Raw genomic sequence first — 24,298 nt, forward strand, 5'->3', positions numbered from 1 at the left:
TCGAACTCAGCACCGCCTTCCTAACCTGCAATCTTCTTCCCCACCTCTCCCCCCGCACCCCAGTCTCGCCTATCACCCTCACCTTGACCTCTTTCCACCTATCACATTTCCGACGCCCCTCCCCCAAGTCCCTCCTCCCTACCTTTTATCTTAGCCTGCTGGACAAACTTTCCTCATTCCTGAAGAAGGGCTTATGCCCGAAACGTCGATTCTCCTATTCCCTGGATGCTGCCTGACCTGCTGCGCTTTTCCAGCAACACATTTTCAGCCCCCATTTTCAATAGCTAATGCTGAATTTTCTAAAATGCAATTAGAGGAGTCAAGAGCAGACTTCAAATCAGAGCTCTGTCTGATTCCAAAATCCTTAATTTCTAGATCTAAGGGGCAACTTTTTCAAGCAGAGGGTGGTACATATATGGAATGAGCTGCCAGACGATGTGGTGGAGGCTGGTACAATTGCAACATTTAAGAGCCATTTGGATGGGTACATGAATAGGAATGGTTTGGAGGGATATGGGCAGGGTACTGGCAGGTGGGACTAGATTGAGTTGGGATATCTGGTCGGCATGGACAGGTTGGACCGAAGGGTCTGTTTCCATGCTGTACATCTCTATGACCCTATGACACTCATTGTCCTCCATGTAAACATGTCTCAACTTGTCCTCAGGCAAGCATTCTAGAGGAAGGAGTATTTTTTAAAAATCAATCTTAGTTACGTAATACATGTTTGGTGCATCAATGCATTGTGTTTTTACTCTATATCTGTTTACTGCAATTTCTGAGAGGTCATTTCATTCTGCTTTGTCTTTCTCATTGCTTCTTACAGAGTATCAGTTAACTCCAGAGTTCAGAACACTCACTATTTTTGTGTAGATAGGAGTAAGTTAAATTTTCAAATCATCTCTCATACTTGTATACACATATGGATGTAATCAGTAAAGAGAATGATACAGGTTTGTGAGTGCACTACAGTTGTAAAAGTGTTAATTAAGTTTACTTAAATATAGTTGTGCTTTAAAAAAAATTAGGAGAGAAGTTAGAAAGTTCTTTATGGCTTTCATTCCATACATTTTTGTTTAAAGAAATGCTCGCAGTACTTTCAAAAGGAAGATAAAAGAGTTTGGATTTTTGACAGCTCTAAATTCCATTAAACAAGAAAGGAATATTGCTCACATCCTTAACCTGAACAAACAAGCTGCCACACATTTTTTTTATATGTTTCCTCTTCACATGAAAGCATTGTTTTTCAGTCGTTTTTCTAGCATGTCAGTCAATTTAATACATTTCACTATGCTGAATAAATCAGAATCGAAATCCTTGCTAAAAGTGAAAATTTGATTTGCTAAAAGGAGCTTAGGGCAACTATTAATCAATACATCCAGAGTGTCAGTGCTGAGACCCTGATAGACAGTGATTCATTTGGATATTGGTTGAAGCAGATGGAGGCTTGCCGGAGAGGGTTGTGGCTGCTGGGGTGTTCCTGGTAAAGTCACATTCAATTCCTCAGAGAGCTTGTCATCACCTGAGCTGAAACAAACCTTTCTAAATCAGCTGCTCATCAATTTAAGCAGCCGAATCTCCTTCGCAAGTGTTCTAGATATTGCTACTCTGTTTATTATACAGAGCTCTTCCTTGCTACATTCACTCAAAATGCACTTTTTCTAACTGCCTGTTTCACTCACCATTTCCTCTCTACTTTAGTTATTTGGCCTTTTGAGTATTGAAGGAGGGGCAGTGCAGCCTGATTCTCAAATGCCCCGTTGATTATGGAAGCAATTTTGTAATTGTTGATTAAAACTAAAAACAAACAATGTATTAAGTAACATGGCTAATGAAAAGCTGCCAACATCACAAGACTACATAAATTGGCTATTTCCATAAATGCATAAGGAAAACTCTTTTAGAACAAATGGTGCCACTGCCTAGAAATTTAAACAAATAAACAAGCATGTCTTTTGTTGAAAATGAAAAGTAGTTATAAAGCCTGTTTGAGCTAAGTATCAAAATCTGAGTGCGCAATAATTATCTCTCCTGCCTCTTTGCTCCAAAAACATTCCACTGTTATCCTATGCCCTGTGACTGCTTTTGCCTGCAGAATTCTTCATTGATTTATTTCTTTTAACCCCCACAGACTTCTAAAAATTCCCCTGCACAAATTGATCTGGCTATCCAATTCAAAAAAAAATTTAAATTGTTAAAGGATTTCGCAGCAGCTGTCACCAGTTATAGCTTTTTTTCCCCCAGCAGTTCCATTGTTCTTTAAATCTGTGAAACCTCGATGTGTGATCTCAGAAGTGGCCAAGCTGTGAAATCAACCAAACAAATCAAGCTGCTAATAATTGTGCATCGAGGAAGCAAATAAACACTTTTAAAAATAATAGTTTCAAAAATAATAATAGCTTGAGTAGCACCATTTAGTTTGTGACTGCTTTTAAAATCCCAAATGCAGTCATCTCAAACCCAAGTGTGAAAATATGCATACTCCTCTTGGATTTGTAGACAAAACTGTTTCAGAGCCGAAAAAAGAGATTAATAAAACAATGAGATGCCACCACATTGGTGCTCCATTATATTGTGACAGTCTGCTTTGTCACAGAGCATAGTATGGGGGATTGTTTCTTAATTTCTCCCAAGCAGAGAGTTCCTGTTTTCAGCTGTACCATTGGGAAGATTATGTGTCAAATGAGAAGTTTCTTTTCATAATAAATACATAGGGAAAATCAGAGTTCATATTCCAGGGTTGTGAAGAAATCACAATGAGGTTCAAGTTGAGTCCAGCAGTACAAGTGCATGTGTGACCTGATCAATCCAGCTAACTAACTAAGTATTATATTCTTTAATGCACTACTTTTCATGGCTAAGGTGGATCTGCACCTGCTTAACCTACATGAGAAAGGATTAACTACCAATTCAGAACAGTGTTAAAATGAGTCAGCACATTTCTGGCAAGGCACATTGACCTGGCCAGAGAGTCTAGCAAATGAGGATAGTAAGGTGTTAAAGGCAAGCTTGCTTTGTTATAAGTGGGAGTCAGCAGTTTTAAACCAACTGCTCTAATTCTCTTTTAACAACCAAGATCATTTCCTCATAGACCCACTGTGGCAAATGCAAATTTAAATTGGACTTTTAACTCATTTGTTCTGTTTAGAAGTCCAGTTTTAACTGCAAATTTTGATTATTTTGCTTGCATTTTCCCAGCTATTTACGTATTGAAATCTAGGTTTGGCATTTATACATTTAATGGATTATGCAAAATTAACATACATTAGAAATAATATTGGGATTTTACACATTCTGAGTACAGATGTTAACTTTTCATATTTAATATTGTGTCATTGACCATTTACCATTTGTATAGCAAATAAGTGGTTCCAGGTGAATGTGTTATCATGATATGATATGCATTCAGATCTAAAAATAGTTAAAATTAATGGCTGTTATTGGTACCGAATATTAGCTTTGTAATATTCGTTTGGGTCACTGAGGACGAAAGTTATGCTTCACAGCCTCAATAGGTGTTGAGCATGTAACCTTGGCTGACATTTCAATGCAACGCTTTTGTGGAATTTGCCACTTTTCAGATGTGGCAGTAAATCCCATATGCCTTCTCAGGTGAGTGCTATTGATTTATTTGAAGAAGAGCTGCGGTATTTTCCTAGAGTTCTACACAAGATCTCTCTCTCTTTCAACCATCGCCAACAAAACAAATTGGTCACTTACTTCGTTGACGTTTGTGGAGTTTTTCTGCGTACATGTTGTCTCCCTCATCTATCTACTGAAAAGCAGAGACCATACAATGAATTTTCTGAGCCTCAAGGATGGTGGGCTTGGAGACAAGAAACTGGGAAAGTAGAGGGGAAGCGTACTTAGACAAATCTCTGGTACGTTCCTGTCAGCGGAGAGTGGGCTGAAATTATGATGGGGTGCTCAATTTGCAGCAAATGAACATGTTTAAGGCCCCAACTAGTGGCGATTATGCTACCTCATTGCATTTTCTTGGCAGCAGAGGTCCCATACCGTCACCACTATTGTGTCCAAAGGCTGAGTACAGTTAAGGTAGACTTTCTGTGATGGCCATCAGAGTTAAAGGGACCTTGGCCCCTTAATAGGGCTGCCAGCATGAAAGGTCATACCTTTAGCCCAAATAATCCACCAGGGGAAGTCTTCCCTTCATTCTGAGGGACCAAATGCTGGCAGCAGCTGCAGACCTAGAGCCCCCTATTGAAGCTCACTGAAAATTCCACACCCACAAGTTGGCATTGAAAGATCCTGAAAGCCAGGAGGGTGCTACATGAATGCAAGATTGATCAATTTTTCATTCCATTATCAGGATATATCTGCAAGATAAAGATGGTGGTCTTGGAACTACTCATATGCTGCAAACACTTTTACAATCATCTTTTTTCCCCATTTTGTATCCCTGGTATTTAACCCCACTTAAAGCATATCTTAATGTTTACTTTAACAATGATATCTCTGCAGGAACGTGGATTATCTCAATTGGAAGCTTGAAAGTTGTTTATGCGTAATGTGAATATGATAGCAAATAGGAGTCAATAACACGCCAGGTAATTAAACATCAGTGCCTCATTCACCCAGCAATAGTTTCCCAACACCACTGAAAAAAAAATTACTTTGTTGGAGAGTTTCTTTTTGTTTTCAAAGATTTCAAGTTTTTTTTCTCTTCAACTTTATGCATTCCTGCTGCTATCTCAGGATTCCTTAGTTGCACACAGCTGATTGTATGTCATACCTTTCTCCATAAATGAGTAGATTTTAAGAAAGAACAGATATGATCGGAAATACAGACACACATTTGCATTTAAATGCTGTCTTTCACAACCTCCGGTTTCTGAACCTAACAGCTAATTAATTCCCTTATAATAATACTGAAGATTGTTATGCAAGGAAGTAAGACAGCCAATACGCATACAACAAGGCCCACTAACAGAAATGAGGTAACAAACGTCGATTTTCCTGCTCCTCGGATGCTGCCTGACCTGCTGTGCTTTTCCATAACTACATTCCTGACTCTAATATCCAGCATTTGCAGTCCTCACTTTCACCTCGCAGTGAGATAACAACCAAGTCATCTGTTTTCTTGATGATGGTTGAGTGAAGCTGCGTGGGCAGACAGGGCCTTAGTTTAATATTGCATCCAAAAGCTGTCACTTCCAACCTTACTCCATTAGTCCTGCACTATTTCGAGCCAACAAGTTTCTGCACCCAAGATATATGAACAAAGTGAAAAGAAGGATCCTGAAAAAGTTTGCTACATTTATAGGGATATTGTTGGCATACCCATGCTATTCCACGTCAAAAAAAATAAAGATACCTCTAGAAATAACACTGTCAATATCTAATGGAAAAGTAAATCTTAGTAATACAAGACCCCAAGAATATGAATTATGGGCAGGAATAGACCTTGTCTAATTTTATAAGGGTAGTGTATAAACTGCAAATAAACTAATATTACGACATGGAAATCTGTATTGCCTTGCCTACCAGTTTATTTTAATTAGATAAAATAGGGAGCCCATTGAACTTATCTTCAGTACTGCAAAAAATTTTAATTTCTATTTAGACAGTTTTTTTAAAAAATGTCTAATGTTAAGACATGCAATTATTTTTTATCTTTTAAAAGCAAATAGGGATATGAACTCGAGCAGATGGAGCTAATGATATACTGTCTTTTTCACACCATTCAATGTTGCTTTTCGACAAGACTCTTATTTATAAAAACACAGATCTGAAATTAGAGCAGCCTTGCTACTGATGATGGCCTTTATAAACGGTAACAAACACAGCTGGCTTGACACTATTTTGCCAAGATAGTTAGAATGTGGCGGGTGAAAAAAATAATTTTCATTAGAGACGCATTTTGTCTGCGTAGCAGCAAGAAATGCTTTTCTGAGGCTGCTTAGTCAGGGATATCAGCCTGTTGGCAGGGAATGATTGCCAGACGAAAAACAAGGTATTATTGCACATTTTTCCCTCTTATTAGTTTGATTACATTTGCAAATCAAATCAATCCATCAGTGGTGATCAGCTGTGTTCAGAATTCAAGGAATGGTAATCTTCTTCTAATAAGATGCAAATGTGTCACATCGGTAAGTAACCAATAAATCATTGGTGTGTCATTGGCAATCATTAAATATCAGAATGAACAGTCAATTTTTAGTATTTTCAATTTGCGATATGCCTCTGGAATATAAAGATAGATGGACGTAATTACACAAACCAAACACTATTTCAGTTCATTCCAGACAGCAAATTTACTGTAAGGAATAACTTGGCTGTCATCACAGTACATTATTCCTCACAGTTCATGCAAAGTTCACAGACAAGCATGAAATGGCCATTTCTTTCCCCAATAACTGTTCAAATGGACCATCCTTTCCATCAGAGAATAAGCAGGCAGGGGTGGCAGGCCTTGGAAATGGAATTGGATACGAGCTGTCTGAGTCCACTAAAGTATTATAACCTCTGCACATCAGCAGATGGGAGCAATGTATCAGGCTAAGCAGGGATTCAAGAGTGAGGGCGAAGAGGAGCTGGCATTTGTGACAAAAACCCATAGGCTTCTGTATGAGACAAGATTAGATTTGCCAGGCAATACAGTTTTATCTTGCCAAAGGACATTCCACCGATGTTTTCTGCCTCTGTTGACACTAGTAAAATGCAGTTGATTTTTAATAGTTCCTGTTTAGTTCCTGAAATGGACTCCATACTTTTGCCATCAACTTTTACAAATGTATTTTTTAATGAGAATTTGATTATGGCATGACCAGCTCAGAAGAATACCATTGGTAAACCATAAAAGTGCTGCAATGACCAATTACTCCAGTTAGCAGAAACAAAAATGAAATAAACCCATCTGGGATAAAAGATAGAGATATCCATATTTTATAATCTGCAATCATTTGACCAGCCATACTGGATTTCATTATGAATGGGCTTTTAGAAAGGGCTGTTACTTAATTGCCTATTCCTGCTTACACAACATTTCCAATGTTTAAGCTACACATATTTGATAAATATTAGATGCTTCACTTGTTTGCTCTCTTTCCTGGTGTACTGTTTTTTTTTGTGTGAAGGTGGTGAGATGTGTTAATGAAATAATCACATATTCGTGGCTATTCTAAACCATCGCTGCAAAACTAATTGGGTGAGGAATAATAGCGAACTTATTTCTAAGGGACATCATGTAAATGATTACTTTTTTCATGGTTGTAAACCTATATAGACATAGTTTCAAGTCCTTTTTATGTTAGGCACATGATTCTACAAATGTACAGTAAAGAACCTTTAACAAGTACACATGCTCATAATTACTGGTGAGACTTCTGTTAACTCACAAAGCCCAAAGTTTTACTGCAGGTACATGTAGAAATGGTTTACCCGGGTACATTTGCTGCTGGCTTAGGTAAACGAAGAAAAAAAAAACCCAGTAGGAATAGTGTAGTTTGTACTGAGTTGTCCCATTCCTTCATAGCAGTGTTAGATTTTGTGAAAGAGGCTTCCCATCTCTCAACACATTTGTTACTGTCACACACTTCGGTCTGTGGAATCTTTTAAAAAATTGCTGAATTAGCTGAAAGTAGCTACAGACTTCAAGAACAATTCTACTGGGGACTGCTCAGGGAAGAAGAAAGAGTAAAACACGACATACGACTGAGCAGCTAACAGATAGCTGGAGAGGGATGCCCTAATGCACAGCTGCTGCCTCCCATAGACAGCTCATCCTCTCCTTTTGTCAATCCAAGGCATTGTGGTTGCATTTGTGCAGGGATTTATAGTTTATCTTTATCTATTGCTTCATCTGTAGGTAGCTATTATAGATGCCTGGGCTGGTTATTGTTTGGGGGTGATAGATCTGTCTGTACTTCATCAAAGAAACTGGAGTAGCTAAAAGCCATTGGGTGAAGCTTATGATGAAATACGAGCCATCAGCCTCAGTAATGGCTGTAAAATTTCATAATTACATGTCCTTTATTACATTGCATAATGATCCTGAAGCAGTATGAAACAATTAATTAAGATTTTGAACCATGGCTTTTTTGAAATTAAAAGGTACTCGGTCTGTGAAATGGGGAAGTGGCTTTCCTTTAAAGCATGAAGGAGACGGGTGTTCAGGGAATCTGATATATTGAGCCTAGATTTGTAAGATGCACTGAACTAAGGAAAATTCCTCTCAAGCAATCATAAATGAAGTATTTTGTACAAAATGTAGTGTCATAGTACCCCAGATTAGACTTGTCACATCTGCCATTTTGCACTGCTATTTGCCTCATTCAGTGTTTTTGGTGTAGCTGATAAGAAATTGAGTGACTTGTAAATCATGGGCATTTTTTTAAAAAACTCCTTGTTTAGTGCTTCTTTCTAAAACATTATCAGTATCAAAAGTGGAATACTGACAAGATGCATCAAAATGTTTGATTTTCCTTGCTCTCAAGTAGGGCATATTATAAACAAAGAACCCTATGATTCACAACAATGAACTTTGCTTAAAAAAGTTATGTGCTTTCATATTCTATAATATTACAAATGGCAGACTTTTAATATTATTTTAATAAACAACTACAAAACATTGGAATGTGCAATTCACTTTTTAATGAACAAAAAGCATTGCAGGTTGAGCGGAGTTGTATTTGAGGCCCAGTTTTTCGAAGTAATAATCAGCAAGATAAGAGGCAATTGAAAGTGAACAAATTAAAGATTGTCACTGAGTTGGTTATGGTATAGGCTGGATTAAGTATTGTTAAGAATTGCATTTTCTCTGTATGTTTATATTCACTGTTTTATTCCTAAAGTAATGCTGTAAGGCCTAAAGCTAGCAGTGACACGAGGGAAGTCAGTTGATCTGATTGGATAATGCAGATTAGGATGATGAATAAAATGGTCAGTATTTGGTAGCATTATTTCTTCTCTGGTTAATTAGAAAATGTTAATTTACATACCCATTTGTGGAGGGTAAACACTAAAATTTGATGCAGTTGCAGGTCATATTGGATGATCTATCAGATGCTCATATTTTATAAAACAATATAGAAAGAGGCCATTCAGCCCAAATTACTTGTGCCAGCTCTTTTAAAGAGTGATTCAATTACTATCATACTTCTGCTGTTTAATTATGACTTAGCATTTTCCCTTCTCAGGTAAATTTGCAAGAATTGAGATATTTTAAATAAAAATTATGTCAAAACGCCTATGGGTATTGCAGGCATCTAGCAGACACTACCTGGGCATTAGATTATTACAAAAGAAGCACACAAATAAATTGCAGTGATGTCTGTTGCTTACCTTTTGACAAAGCTATAATGTAAAGATTGTTTCTACTATCTGAAGTTTAATTTCTTATATTTAATTTTTATACTTGTAGGAGTACATAATGATAAATTCTACAATTAAGGGGTTACACCAACAAAATAGAAATCTTGTTGAGAGAGGATTACGCTTTGATGAGTTAGTGTGCTTAACCAATACAAACTAACTAATAACTAAAATAGGAGGGTGAGGAATATTCATTAATGTCTTGCTGTTATTGCGTTGTGTGTAACTTCATAGAAATGATGAGGAAGGAGTCAGCATCTCCGAAACAGCTTGCACCAGGGGCTGAAGGAAAAATCACGCAGTTTGGAGGTAACGAGCTAGAACATTTCACTAGTGCAGAGTTATCTGATTCCATTAAAGTCATTACTGGCAGAATGCACAGGTGCCCCCTGCCCCCACCTCCCCACCCGCTTTCGCCACCGCCGGCTATTGCTTGCATATTTCTGTGTGGCTGGCTGCCGGTTTGGACTAATGGTGTATTTCTTACAAAAATCCGGGTGTTGTTGGCTCTGATCACTTGTCATTCCTTAATGGAAACAAAATAGTCCTCCCAGTAAGAAGCCCAATGTCATTTCACTACCCCATGCTGTCCTAGCAATAGTCAAATGACAGAGTGATTCTCAGTAGGAGTAATTAAAATGTAAATATTGATATTTTATTATTTGAAATTACTTTCCAGTACAGCATTTAATGTTGCTCCATCTGTGCAGCTCTGTTTAGTGGTCACTTAAGTGCAGCTCTGGGACATGAAGCAGCAGTTCAATCCTGTCATGTCAAAATGCTTGTTCCTGCTTAATTTTGATATCTAATTAAGTGGAAAAGTACAGTCCATACTGTAATCCAGGCATCTTAAACAGCTGCTTGGGTATATTTAGAATTAATCTGGGCTATGAATTGTCTTAATGTATGCAATTAAGAGTCTGCGCATTCCTAATTAGGTGTATTAGAATCATGCAGCTTACCATCCTGGTATAGACTTTGGGATGTCTGCCTTGAGAGCAAATGATAACGCTACTAAATGGATTGTGATAAACACGGCAGTGTTAATGCATTTTTTTTCATCCAGCGTTGTTGCCGCATAGAGTTTCATCCCTTGTTTCAATGAGATGAAAGCAGCCTCTGATAAAAGCTGAAACCACTTCAGTCTGCTCAATGGCTCCAGACTATATATCAGGATGTCTCTGTTACACAAACTCAGGGGATTAGGCGTTAAAATTGTCTATTTTTCACCATATTCACTGGCTTTTAGGAAACAGAATTATTCAATATTTATTGAACATTGGAAAAATATTTGAATGTAGGCAGAAATAAAACTGCTTTGGAGTTCACCTTATATGCTTTATTGCTAAAAGCTCAGTGTAGCTTGGATTAAGGGTTCAAACAGATGTTTCCAAATCTGTTTGCATGTATTATTATTATTGCAGATAAACTCCTATTCATATATAGTGCAGTCCATTGTGTGACCAATCTCCACTTTTGCTTTATTACAAATGTTAGGGAACTTTTAATTCTCTCTTTTATTTGTTGTATTATTGAACATTATATATGATAGATTTTTCCAAATGTAGTTAGCTCAAAATGATTGAACAAAAATGCTAATAAAACCCATACAGCCTGGTTAGCTGAATTGATGCTATGCAGTTATATATTTTGGTTTACCTTATTTCTCTTACTCTACCTTCTACTCACCTATTCTGGTGTGTTTTGTAAAGGTCTGATGTAGTATGTTCAGTAATGTCACATATTCCAATATAGTAAATTTGGGGGGGCAGGGGGAGGGTCCGGGGACAGGGAAAGTTACAACAAAAAAAAGCCATTATGCAGCAAAGTACTTCAACATTATAGTTCTGGGATTTCTTTGGATATCAAGCTCTCTTGAAGTGAAAACTAATTTACTTCAAAATAGCATCATCAAGTTTTAGAATATTGCGTCACTGGCTTACTTCATACTGATATCGTGTTAGTGCTTGAAGATATTTTTATATGAAAAAAATCAAATTACCAGGAACTACCAGTGCAATGCAGGAGTCCATCAAAATTGGTGCCCTGAGATTCAGAATAGAAATGTTTATTCTTCCATCATACATGGATCATTCTGAGGCAAACATATAGCAAAACTGACTTCCAGAATATTATTAACTTTATTAGTGTATGTTAGACTGACACATGTTTTGTGAAAAGGTATTTGGGGAGAGCAAAGAACTCCCTAATTATCCTGGCAAGCTTGCCATTTGCAAGAAATGCATTGCTGGGTTTCACAGCGATCGGTTAAAAAATTAAATTTGCAAACCGTACTTTTTATGAAGATGGTATTCATTTATAAGAGTAGAAAGTGCATGTGATGGATTATGAGGAGAACCCACATCCTGCAATATATACCATTTAATATTGCACTCCACTTTGCTAAGTTATCAGGGTCACAGAAAGAAAAAGTTATTTTATTGGTGGGGAATTTATGTTTGGACTGGAGTGTGTTATAATAGATATTACTGAGAACTCCAAGTGAAGTATAAGAGCATCAACATCATTTACATCCCCAAACTCTTCTCCTTCTCAAGGTAAATTTAAATTAGAGTGCACTGAATGAGTAATCTGGGTCATTAGCATTATTTTTTCAGTGCAACAAATGCCTTTACAGTTTCAATGATGTTTGTGTAACACTTGCCCAGGTGTTGCAAACATTAACTTATACCTAGTGAAAATTCACAAAGGTATATGGAGCAGCTTGATCATGATACCAATAAGTAGGTTATGCAGATTTGATAACAAAAGAAGCCATCCCAGTATATATTTTCCAGCCAATGCCATCTTTTAATCAGAAAGACCTGAGCATGCATACAACAGCTAGAAGGAGATTCCCCCACCCGTCCCCCCCAACATTATTTAAAGTGATCATCTACTACTTATTAGTTACTGAATTATTTCTTCCCACTGTTGCAAGGATTCCATTTTTTTTAATCTGTGCAGTTCTCTTAAATTGCAGAAATCAGTAGGGAGTCATGTGCAAGATGCTAAAGGATTTTTGCTGACATGTTTTTTTAACATGGGCATACATATGCTAACTGACATTCCCTCACAATACTGTATAATGAGGAGAATGAGCAGACGGAACACAGAGCAAGCTAAACTTTCTGAAGAAGGAGGAGGTGGAAAACACTAAATTGCAGAACACCAGGTTTTTCCAGGAGCTGTTCTCCCAACTGAACCATAGCAAGCAACAATATGAGTCTTCTGCATTTCATTAAGGATGTACTCAAATAGGCCACTTGCTGGACCCATGTCTCAATCTCAGAACAGGCAGGAATCACATTTTCAGAGGCTGAGAGGATGACCCTATCTATTAACCTCCTTGTGTCTTCTACACTGGAGTTGGAGATATTTCCAACATTTAGCAGTTTGCAATCCACTGTTACTTTATTGAGACCTAACCACATTTCACATTTCATTCCCTCTTCCTAGAGATGAGGATGCAATGTTGCTGCAGTAGCAGGCTTCCCAATAGTTCAGATTTCTGTTGTCTACACGCACGTTACATTATGTGGGAACTGAAAGTCAACTCTGTCCTTTACTCGGATTAGAAGGGGACACCACTCCTTCAGAGTCCAGCTTTCATGTGACCAGTCACAGCATTCTTGAAGGTCAATGCGTGAACCTTGGCAACTGTAACAATTCTTTCGTTCAGTGCCAGTCCACTGAATCAACTGCCATTGAGTCACTACAGCAAACCAAACATTGGTTGCTGGATGACCAGGTCTAATTATGAATGGCACAGTTGAGGTTGCAGCTTCACAATGACCACACACATATGCAGCATATGTTCAGTGAAAGCCATTCTGTGACTTAAATGTGATAGAGCAGACCATTCATATGTTGAAAGTAACATTTGGACTACTAGACCAATCTGGAGGAATCCTATAGTATTGAATTAGCTTCATTGTTACAATGAAAAGTTTACAAGTCACCACGTATGATGCCATCTTAGGTACAAATGTACCTAGGTACAAAGCAGAAAAATAAGGAAAACAAAGTTAGAAAGTTAAACATTACAGTTCTTATTACTAAAAAGTGAAGAACAAAGAAACACAGTTAACAGTTCAACAACAGTACTTGGTCAAGTGGTGATATGCTGCATCCCATCAAGATGCTTCTTGTCACCAATCGCACAGTGAGTATCTGAGAAGCAGAATGAGCAAGAGGAGAAATAAGAGGAAGAGAAGGTGGAGCAAGAGTGTAGGCATCCTAAGCTCCCCTCTTCCCAGATTGTCTGGGAAGAACTTGTCCAAGGGTGCGATCACTAACCACACCTTGATTCCCCAGTCACCAACCCTCCTTTGGTTTGTGTTCCTTCTGTCACTGATTTTCACAAAATCTGTTTGGCCACAATGCAATGAGGTATACCACAAAATAAACATTCCAAAGTAAATTTCTAAATAAAATCATGTTTTATTACATCCAAGAGGCAACACGTCACCTTTGTATATTCCTTCAGTGCCTGTTGTGCTTGTGCCTTTGCTTGTTCCAACACATTTACACAGTGCTATCCCAGTGACTGCAATGTAGTTGATGGAAGAAGTTTCAGTCGTGGAAACTGCAGATGGTCTTGAAGACCTTGCACACTTCTGAGTTTCAGAGTTCCAGCTCTGGGTTGTACCTCCTCATCATGGATGTCAGCGATTAGAGTCGATGGTGAGGAAGGGAGGCTCATAAATTGCTACTTTCCTGAGCGGGGCAAGCAAGTTTGAGTTCCGTGTAATCATTGCTATTCCTCTGGTGGACCATCTCAGCAAACCCAGTAACCTTTTGGAGAAAAGATTGCTGGACTACAGAGCTAAGCTGCGAAAACCTTTCCACAATGTAATCCATAGGTGTGATGGTTGACCTTGCACGATGGAGAAAGCACAACCTTGTGAGATCCTGTTGCACCTCCTGGACATTGATTGACTGCTGCTCAGGCTGCAGCATTGCAGTCAGACACTGGGCCACAAAAATGGCAAGTTCTGGAAACACCCAGCCAGTCAGACTGCATCTGTGAAAGGGAAAAAAACAAGGTAATGTTTCAGGCCAATGACTGAAATTAGAGTGGTAACATGGTTTTAGCAAATACGGAGTCGAAGGGAGTGGAGTTCATTGTGTGATTGCTGGAAGTAGAAGATCTTAAATAATAAATGGTAAGATAACACAAAGGAAGGCAAGATTGCAGTGGGTCAAGTAAAGAAAGGAATGACGGATCTAGAATAAATGTAAGAATCCCAGAATCATCACCTGAAGCTGCAATCTGAAAATGAACTAAAATTGTTGAATTTGGTATTGAATCTGGAAGGCCATAACTTGACTAATGGAATGATGAGATGCAGATCTTCAAGTTTCAGTTAAGGTTCTTTAAAACAGTGGAGGAGGCCAAGAATGGAAAAGTTAAGAGTGTGAGCGAAGCAGAGATTGAAAGATGAAGGGCAGCTGGAAACCTAGGATGCACTTGGGGACTGAAAAGAGTAGTTCTACAGAGCATTCGTCCAATTAGGATGGATAGATTGGGGCCTCGGCTCTGGGAGCTGAGGTTGAAAATGGCTTAGGGTTGAATGAGGATTGGAGGAGTGTGTTGCAGACGGAATGGTCCTTTCAGAATTCTGTAAGGGAGCAGGAGTGTAAGATTGTTGTTGTGGTTCTCACACTGGAGGGAGTGAAGTGGAGAAGCCTGATCTGTTGAATGTGGTGGCTAACGGGGTGAAAGGTGAAAGTCCTATTGTGATTCTGGAAGGGGTGGGGGTGGTGGTGGAGAAGCAGCAGGAACAGATGAGTGGGGAATAGAATGAATCCAGTCCATTATAGTACAGGGAAATCTTCAGTTGAAGAAAAAGGGAAATGTTCCTTGCTCCCAAAACATGTTATCATCAAAACAGATGTGATGAAAGTAGAAAAACTGGACGAATGAAATAGAAGGAACCAGAGTCAGTGGAAGTGTAAGCAGATAGCTGTAATTTGTCAATAGTCTATTCCCAGAAATGAGGACCAAGAAGTTGAGAAAATCAGGTAAAGCGTCATAAATGATCAATGTACAGGAGACAAAGGGGAAAATTAGAAGCAATTTTTTCATTTCAGTGTATTAGCATGAACCACTTATGATACAGTCATTAGTGTACCAGAGAAATGGGTCACGGATCAGATCTGCACAGAACTGGAACATAGAATGCTTGACTTATCCCACAGATCACAGACATAGCTAGGAACTAAATGTGTTCTTGTAGCAGTACCTTCTATGTGGAGAAAATGGGTAGAGTTAAACTGGAGTGAGACCATGTTTGGCCAGGCTCAGGAAGGTGAGCTTGATTGCGTTTGGTTGGCCTATATTCAAGAAAGAAGCAGAGAGCTCTCAGGTTGTCCTGGCGGGGAGTAAAGATAAATAGGAATTTGACATTAATGTTAACAGAAAGATGGCAATGCTCAAGAAATTGGAAATAACTAAATTGGTGGAAAGTAGTGTAAGCATCACACTAATAGGTGGGGAGAGACTGGATAGGGGAGAAAAAAATAGAGTTGAGAATGTGAAGAAATTTTAGTTCTCTGGGACATGAAAAGATTGAAATGGTGGAGCTATCAGGACAGATCTGTTGGTATAGTCTTGAGAAGGAGGTATAGTCAAGCTGTTCAGTGTTGGGAACTTAAGGTTGAAGTTCTTAAAGGGAATACACCTTGAGGACAGCTGCATTCTAAAAAAATCACTGACTGTTCTACTCTGCACCATGAAGCTCAATGTAAGCTTAAGGAGCACTGTATCATCTTTCAATTAGTCATTTTAGTCATCCAGACCCAAAACTGATTTCAGTAGGTTTGGATCATTAATCCCTCTTTTTTTTCAGATGGCTCTTCTTGGTGATACTTCCATGACTTTCAATTATAACTTGTTTTAGACTTCTGTTTCTTTGGCTGTTCCATAGCTATCTGTGTTTGCTTTACTCCATCATTCCTTAGGTCCACCCTATCACAGATCTTCCATTTTTTACCTCTGTTGCCAATTCTTTCCCACTATACTTGCTCAAAACCTGTTATATCTCTAACTTACTCCATGACTGAGCAAAGATCCAAGCTCTGTGCAAAGCTGTGAGCCAAAACAGTGCAGGACTTTGCCAAGATCCTTGATGTCAGCTGCAGGCTTTCTGGCAGGTTTCCCAGATACACCAAGCCTTCTTCTGAATTCTGCCCCATCAAAGTCCTTAGCTAAGAACATCGCAGTCCTGAGTTCCCTCTTTGCAACTTCATCCACTGGCAAGCAAAAATATTTTGCAATCAACCTATTCAGAGATGCTATTACAGTGAACCCAGGTCTGCTAGCTCGGATGTAGGGATATTACCACTATACCACAAGAGTACAATTGTGAATCCTTATCTGCCCTTGCTGCAGGCCGTTCATGCCCATTATCTCACTCCATGCAGATCCCAACTCTAATCTATCTTCTAGAGTATATGCAGAGTCCATATCTACACGGGGACAGAGTGTGAATTTAAGTGGTAGTGCCGTAGCTTCATCACCAAGTTTCTTCTTGCTGGTCCCCCATTTTCTGGCCAAGTTGCAAGTGTTGGATACTGGAAAGTATAAATTGTATTGGAAAAGAAAAAGGAATGAAATAAGTTGAGAGTCAGGCAAGGTAGCAGAAAGTGAGCATTGAATGTTTACATTATATGCGCTTTGTAAATCAGAAGAGATTCGGGGATCAGGCAGAAGTAGGTTACGAGAAGGATATGTAAGTATGAGAATACCATCAACCCACTTCCTTCACCAAGACAATCTGAAAACCTTGGAGCCTTCACTTTCCCTTGTTGGTGGCATTTCTGATTCTTTGTCAGATTTTGTTTTCATTTTTCTTAGCGCCTGCTCCAGCCAAATCCCATCACTGCTTTAAAGAGCTGCGGCCAAACTTTAAGCAGTGCTGATTATCCACGACAGTGGCTGCCTGCTGGGGTGTCCAGCCAAAGAACAGCACAGTTAGTGCTGGTGTAGCCACCAAATGAACAAACAACACAAAGTTGCTGTGCAGCCTACAGGCTTGGGTTTACCACACACTGCAATCCCCATACCTGCTTTCAGGAGGCTACCCAGTTTAGCTCCCATCGTGTTCAGCAAGAGGAAAGACAGTATATAAGGGGCTAGCTAGTAAACCTTTTAATCACCTTGTGTCACAGACATTACGTTTCATAGCTGTTCTAATCAATCGGTGAAAAGCCTGAAACATAAAGGAGCCAGCCTGCTGATAAATAGACAGCAGTGCTCTTGTTCCAAATTATTAGTTGAATTGGACCACTATCCTACCTCAGAGCCAATTTAATTGAACTAAAATGTGTTTCTCTTCTTCTAAATAGATGTGCCTTTTTAAACTGTTACTTGCATATATATTTTGCCCTTCAGACACGGAGATGCTTTCACTCATTCAGCCGACTGAAGTCCATCACTTCACCTTTCTAAAAGCGCTAGACAAGCGTTGCTGGCATTAGCATCGCTGCTGAGGCCTGCAGCAGAACTGGGGAGACTTTGGAGTTTCCACACACGTAAATGTCAATACAGTGCCTTCTCCATCATCAGCACTAAATTCACTTTGATGCCTCTTTTCTTCTCTTTATTGATCCCTTCATGAGAACGTAGATTTGTATCTGTTAATTAATGCATCCTGAAACAGCGTTTGTATTAATCAGTCAGATAAGAAAAATTGGATGCCTGCGCCCACATGACAACCGTAAAAGTGCTGTCCTGATAAAATCATTGATAGGCCTCAATAAAAAAAAGTTCCTCCTTCCACTCAATAAACTAATCATCCTGCTTTTAATTATTAGACTGAAGATGTGTGTAGATTGGGAATGTGTAAATCTAATTATTTACCAACAGCACTGTCTAGGTAAGGGGAGAAAAAGCTTCATCACAGAAAAGGTGCTCCAGACCACATATCTGGTATTGCTGTGAGTGGGATGAGTACTCTGGGTGTACAATCAATGAATTAGCCCCTTTTTCATTTCCCATTAAATCAGATGTGAAGCAGTATTCCCACTAGTAGGTTGTATCCCTATTATAAAACATTTCTCGGAGTCTTTCAGAATTTTAAAAGTGAATACCTCAGTGTTACCAAACAAAGTGGCAGCCTGCATCATGGCAGCAAACGGTCATGACCCTTGCATTGTTTTCTGTCACATTGTTTCTGAAAACTTTATGATGCAGATTTGAGATACAAGTTACTGTAGGAAAAATCAAAATCATTTGAGCCAATTCCTTGGGGAATACACATGTGCTGAGAATTCCAAAACAACATCCTCACTTGTGTGGTGAATGATGTTGACAGCCACATTGTTGAGGACATCCGCATAAATGTAGTGAACTGCTGCCAGATGTATACAGAGCAGGCAAGTCATGCTGTCACCCAGCATGCAGTGGTGTTTTGACACCAGCATCACTATTTTGGGGTGGCACAGTGGCTCAGTGGATAGCACCACTGCCTCACAGCACCAGGGACCTGGGTTCGATGCTACCCTCGGATGACTGTCTGTGTGGAGTTTGCATGTTCTCCCAGTCTCTGCATGGGTTTCTACCAGGTGCTCCAGTTTCCTCCCACAGTCCAAAAATGTGCATGTTAGTTAGATTGGCCATGCTAAAATTCCCATAGTTTTCAGGGATGTGTAGGTTAGATGCGTTAGCCATGGGAAATGTAGGGCTACAGTGAAAGGGTAGGGGGATGGCTCAGGGTGGGATAGGGTTGGGGTGGACTTGTTGGGTCGAATGGCCTGTTTCCACACTGTGTGTACAAAAGAAACTCCATGTAGCTCCTCCATAATTTCACATAATGGAACCTGCATTTGTTTGCAGGAAAGACACCCAATATTGCTACTTAAAGGGATTGTCAACTAGTTTCAGGTTAGTTGGTGGATGATTTATTCTGACTTTTGCTTAAAGTTGGTCAATGCTTTCTATAACATTTGGTGATCCATTAAGCCTTTTGTACAAACCCAGTTGCTTCTAGGCATGTATGCAATTGTATGCATTCTAATCTTAAGACAATACGACCAGGAGAGCGAACTGAGACTAGGCAGAGCAGAAGTTTTGTTTTTATTTATTCATTCGCCGGGTAAGAATGTCGCCCATCCCTCATTGCCCAGACAGCAGTTAAGAGTCAGCCACCTTTCTGGAGTCACATGTAGGCCAGCCCAGGTAAGGACATTAGGACAATTGGACAAGGACAATTCCTCACAAGGACCATAAGACACAAAATTTATAGCAAAAGATAACAGTGTCATGCAAATGATGTATTGAACAAACCGAGATTGCTATTAAGTCTTCCATCTTTTAGGATGGGTTGCAGGTTTCAGTTGCATGTCACTGCTATAAATTCTGTGTCTTATGGTCCTGCTCCATAGTTATCTCATGAAGGAGCAGCGCTCTGAAAGCTAGTGCTTCCAAATAAATCTGTTGGACTATAACCTGATGTTGTGCGATTTTTAACTTTGTCTATCCCAGTCCAATACTGACACCTCCACGTTATAGTTTTCTGAAAGCAGTGTCAATACCTTCAGTCTGCATCAGTATAGGTTGCCATCTATATTTGAGCCACTGTAGCAAACCAAATGGTGGCAGCTGGGCAAAATAGTCTTAAGCAATATTTGGGCAATCCACACACACCAGAATCTGTATTCAGTTTCACCATGTGGAAGCTTTGACCGCTTTCGGTGCTACTCTCACCCGGGGCCTCCAGTTGAGGATGAACCCAAGCATGAATGGCAGGAAAGAGTCCTGGGGTGGGATGGGACTGCCGACTGTAATGGCAGGGGAACTCTGCCCTTTTGCCTGGGAGCTGGTAAGCAAACACACTGCGTGAATGCCATTGGCAGTAGGATGAGCTCTTTCAGTAAGCATATATCAACCACTTATTGGCCTCAACTGGCAGATGGAAAAATCAATGACTAATCCTTGTGCAATGATATAGTGCCAACTTTTGTGTGTCTTTGCCTCTCCTCATTCTGCTATGCACTACTCCCCTAGTGGCTGGTGAAACTTTGCTGACTTGCAGTGCAGGGGTCCGCAGATGGTGTTAGAAAATGACCGCAGCCAGCTAGAAGACTTTGCTCTGGATTGTACCATGTTGGCATGGGCAGCAGTAATCTAAGTTGACTGGATGACTGGTGACAGCAGTGGTAGGCCGGCATGGTTAAGTGAATGAATGCCACCTTCCTGAAAGAGGACAGCAGGTTTATGCTCTGTGCGACTTCTGCCACTCCTCCAGGGCAACACCCAACAATCGTAGTCATCTCTAGGAGAACCGAGTGCTGCACTGCTGTGACACCCTGCAAGCCCTTTCCACACACTGCAGTGTACAACTGTGTTTGCGAGAAGCTGAGCTTATGCTACCCCAACAAAGTGCTCACCTGAGTCCTCAGTAGTAGGATCTGTGTACAACCTTGCTCTCCAGTGAAGTGGGTGTGTGACAGAGTGAGATGAAACTTGCGATTGTCAGGTATGAGACCGAGTAAAGTGAGACTGTTGATTTGTTGAGTGTGGTGAATTCAGTGGTCTTAGACTAGAAGTGTAGTCACCATTTGAGGATGCATTCACTGATCTTGACTCCTGTTGTGAGGTAATTGAATTTCTTGTGACACTACATCCAGATTCTCCAGCAGTTTGTTGAAGATGCCTTTCATAGCAATTTACTCCCATAAGCCCCGAGCGTGTATCTGGAGGGCCACTTGGCATCATATGGCTATAGGATATCCCATCTCCTCCAGTAAGGCCTCCAGTACAGAGCCGAAGAAATCTGAAGTCGAAGAGTGTGGTGCTGGAAAAGCACAGCCGGTCAGGCAGCATCCGAGGAGCGTGAGAATTGATGTTTCGATCATAAGCCCTTCTGATGAAGAGCTTTTGCCCAAAACATCAATTCTCCCACTCCTCGGATGCTGCCTGACCGGCTGTGTTTTTCCAGCACCACACTCTTCGACTCTGATCTCCAGTATCTGCAGTGCTCACTTTCTCCAAGAACACTGAAGCCTGCAGTCTCTCATTAGTCAATGTTTCATAGGACAGTTGCACTTGCCCAAACCTGCTCCATCCATAATACCCTTTTCAGCAGTACAGATTAGCTTGATGCATTGCTAGCAATCTTCAAGTGACGCCAGACAACCACAATATTGGCTCCCTTGCTGACATGTCCAGAGGTCTGCGCTAGCTGGTCAGTGAAATAATTGGAATGACTAGGCAGCACAAATGTGACATGCTGCCTGCATTGTAATCAGTGAGCTTCGGTTAATTGTTCGTGGAGATCCTTATGCAGTTTTCAAGGACCTTCCAATTTATTGTCGATGTCAGCATATAAGTAAACCCTCAAAATATTACTTCAAAAGCGCAGTGTGATTAATAGAGTAAGTATAAAAGTGAACCACTAATGCAGGCATTGGTGTCACCACCTTAGTTGCTCACCACACAGGGTCTGCTGTATGTGTGTCTTAAACTCCAGCGCATCTTTATAAGTAAACCTGTATTACCTGATTAATCTTTTGTACATTGTTATAAAGTACCTGCAAGTAAGGCATCCATTTATGATTTGAAAAATTGAGGCTGATTACCTCTGTGAGTACAGTATGTTATCACTGAAACCGAGTGGGATGGACACAATTGCATATTAAGTATATACAAGAAAACCTGCATTTAAGAGTCATCTTACATACTTTGCGTTACAGTAATCTGTGAACTGTGGTAGTCCTCCTTCTGTCAAGAGTGGACAACCTGACCTTTTTAGAAATGGTGTTGCTTAAAAAAAGCAAAATAAATAAATATGTTCAATAATCATGTTGTTATTGGTCATGACTTCGGCTGTTGACAGTTATTGCCATAATTTATTACCTGCCATCCCTTTCCACACTCCCTTCAAATGTGTGTGAGTGCTTGCACATGTGTAAATACACACACACACACACATTAATTGCCTTTGATGATTTTATTAAGTGCTTTTGGTCTGCTCTGCCAATTGGCAATCCGTTGCATGCCATTGGCAGGCCAGAAAATCCACCTCAAAAGCTGTAAACCATTCCTGTACAGTTAATAAGATGTATATCTTAATACTGAGGAGATAATGAATTAGTACCGTGGCTGGTATAAACAATAGGCTGAAAGGCATATAATGAGCTGTTTGTCATTAGTGTTCTAGTTAGACAGGGATGAAGCAAACTGATTCATGTAGCGAAGCCTTCAGTGTGACAGCCTTACCTGAACAGATGCTTTAAAATTCCTCCTCCCCTGATAAAACAGGAGAAATTTGCTATTCTCTTATCACACCAGCGTTAACTTTTTCTTAGCAATTGTGAAAGCAATGGCATTCGGATATATATTATCGAAAAGAAAGAAATTTCTGTGTAAAATAGATTTGAAGTGTGAAATAAGTTATAAACGAGGGCTTCAGTCACTTATTACCCCATTTACATTGAATTCCAAAACCCTTGTGTCTCAATGCCAACTTTAGGTTCTATATCCACCTAAATTCTTGAATGGCATCAGAACTTCAACATTGCACAAAGTAGAGAAGAAACCAAAACTTTTCATCTTGCTGCAAAATGAGAAGTTTCAAATTCTTCTCTCCTTTTAACAATATTTCAGTTTTGTATTGTCAAGTAATTATTCATCAACATTTCTGTTGAATCATAAAGGTTAAAAAATGATACCACCACATGCATTTATGCCAGTAGTTTAATCTAAGTGATGTTCAAGAGCCATAGCTTCCAGTTTGTAACAGAGTGAATAGGTAGAAAATCACAATCAAACAGAATGCTAGTTCAGTGCAGTAGGATAGAATGATCCTATTATGACCTCTGCCCTACAAGAATATAAGAAGTCCTTACCAGCATGTTTGCATCATCAAACAATTAATCAGAGCAGTACAGTTGAGCAATATATATTAAAATTTCATGATATTAATGTGATATTAAATATGTGATAACACTGACAGAACAAAATAAATTTGAAATGTTTGTCATGCTGCAAAATGAGATTGTAGTAAAACCTATAAAGTTTCCTTAGAGCCAAACCATGATTTACAGCATTTAATCAAAGAAATGGCAATCCCTGCTCATTTACTTCTCTCTCTACAAGCATCAGAATTTTTTTTGATTAACTCAGGATTTCTCACCTTGCCTCCCAATGCACCTCCGCCCCCCCCCCCCCCAAACCTGCTACAAAAGACAACTGTGCCCTTTCCCACCATCCTAAATAAAATCCCTTGCAATATGGAAAGCAAACAAGCTATTTGTTTTTGTGGATTTCTGTTTTAGTTGCAAAGAAATGAAAGCAATTTGCTGTATTTCATAATCTTGGGTATATGCGTCCACAATGTGTGACATTATAATGTTGTTATGTCCTTTTTTTTCCTCCCCTTTACAGGATTCTCCACATTATCTCTGGCTGATCAGATGAGCCTCCTCCAGAGTGCCTGGATGGAGATTCTGATCTTGGGGATTGTGTACAGGTCATTGTCTTTTGAGGATGAGCTGGTATATGCTGAAGACTACATCATGGATGAAGACCAGTCAAAGTTAGCTGGGCTGCTTGATTTGAATAATGCCATACTGCAGCTGGTAAAGAAATACAAGAGCATGAAGCTGGAGAAAGAAGAGTTTGTCACCCTCAAAGCTATAGCGCTCGCTAATTCAGGTTGGCAGATCTGCTTGACTATACACAGTTTCAACAAGTCATTGTCTTTCTCATCTACTCCGCAAACCCATCTAACTCCTTCTATGTTGGCAAAGTCACCTATAAAAATGAAAGTTTTTTTTTGGTTTAAACATATACTTATTTTGTAGTCAAAAGCCAATGTCTCAAGCTCATACTTGCTTCATGCTTTATGATAAGGCAAAAAAAAACTTAAAATCAAAGCAAAACATCATGGATGCTGGGAACCTGAAATAAGAACCAAAGGTGCAGGAGAAACTTAGCGGGCCTGACAGCATCTGTGGA

At 39.6% G+C, this 24,298-nt stretch overlaps 1 protein-coding gene across 5 annotated transcripts in view; it reads left to right on the forward strand.

Moving 5' to 3' along the window:
- esrrga (estrogen-related receptor gamma a) overlaps positions 1 to 24,298 on the forward strand; it is a 241,607-nt gene that overhangs the window by 211,869 nt on the left and 5,440 nt on the right. For all 5 annotated transcript variants that reach the window (XM_043695799.1, XM_043695802.1, XM_043695803.1 and 2 more), the window contains one exon: positions 23,726 to 23,995. In XM_043695799.1, coding sequence (XP_043551734.1) covers positions 23,726 to 23,995 — 270 coding nt within the window. The remainder of the gene's footprint in view (positions 1 to 23,725; positions 23,996 to 24,298) is intronic.

The sequence above is a fragment of the Chiloscyllium plagiosum genome, chromosome 9, assembly GCF_004010195.1.
Source record: "Chiloscyllium plagiosum isolate BGI_BamShark_2017 chromosome 9, ASM401019v2, whole genome shotgun sequence".
NCBI lineage: Eukaryota > Metazoa > Chordata > Chondrichthyes > Orectolobiformes > Hemiscylliidae > Chiloscyllium > Chiloscyllium plagiosum.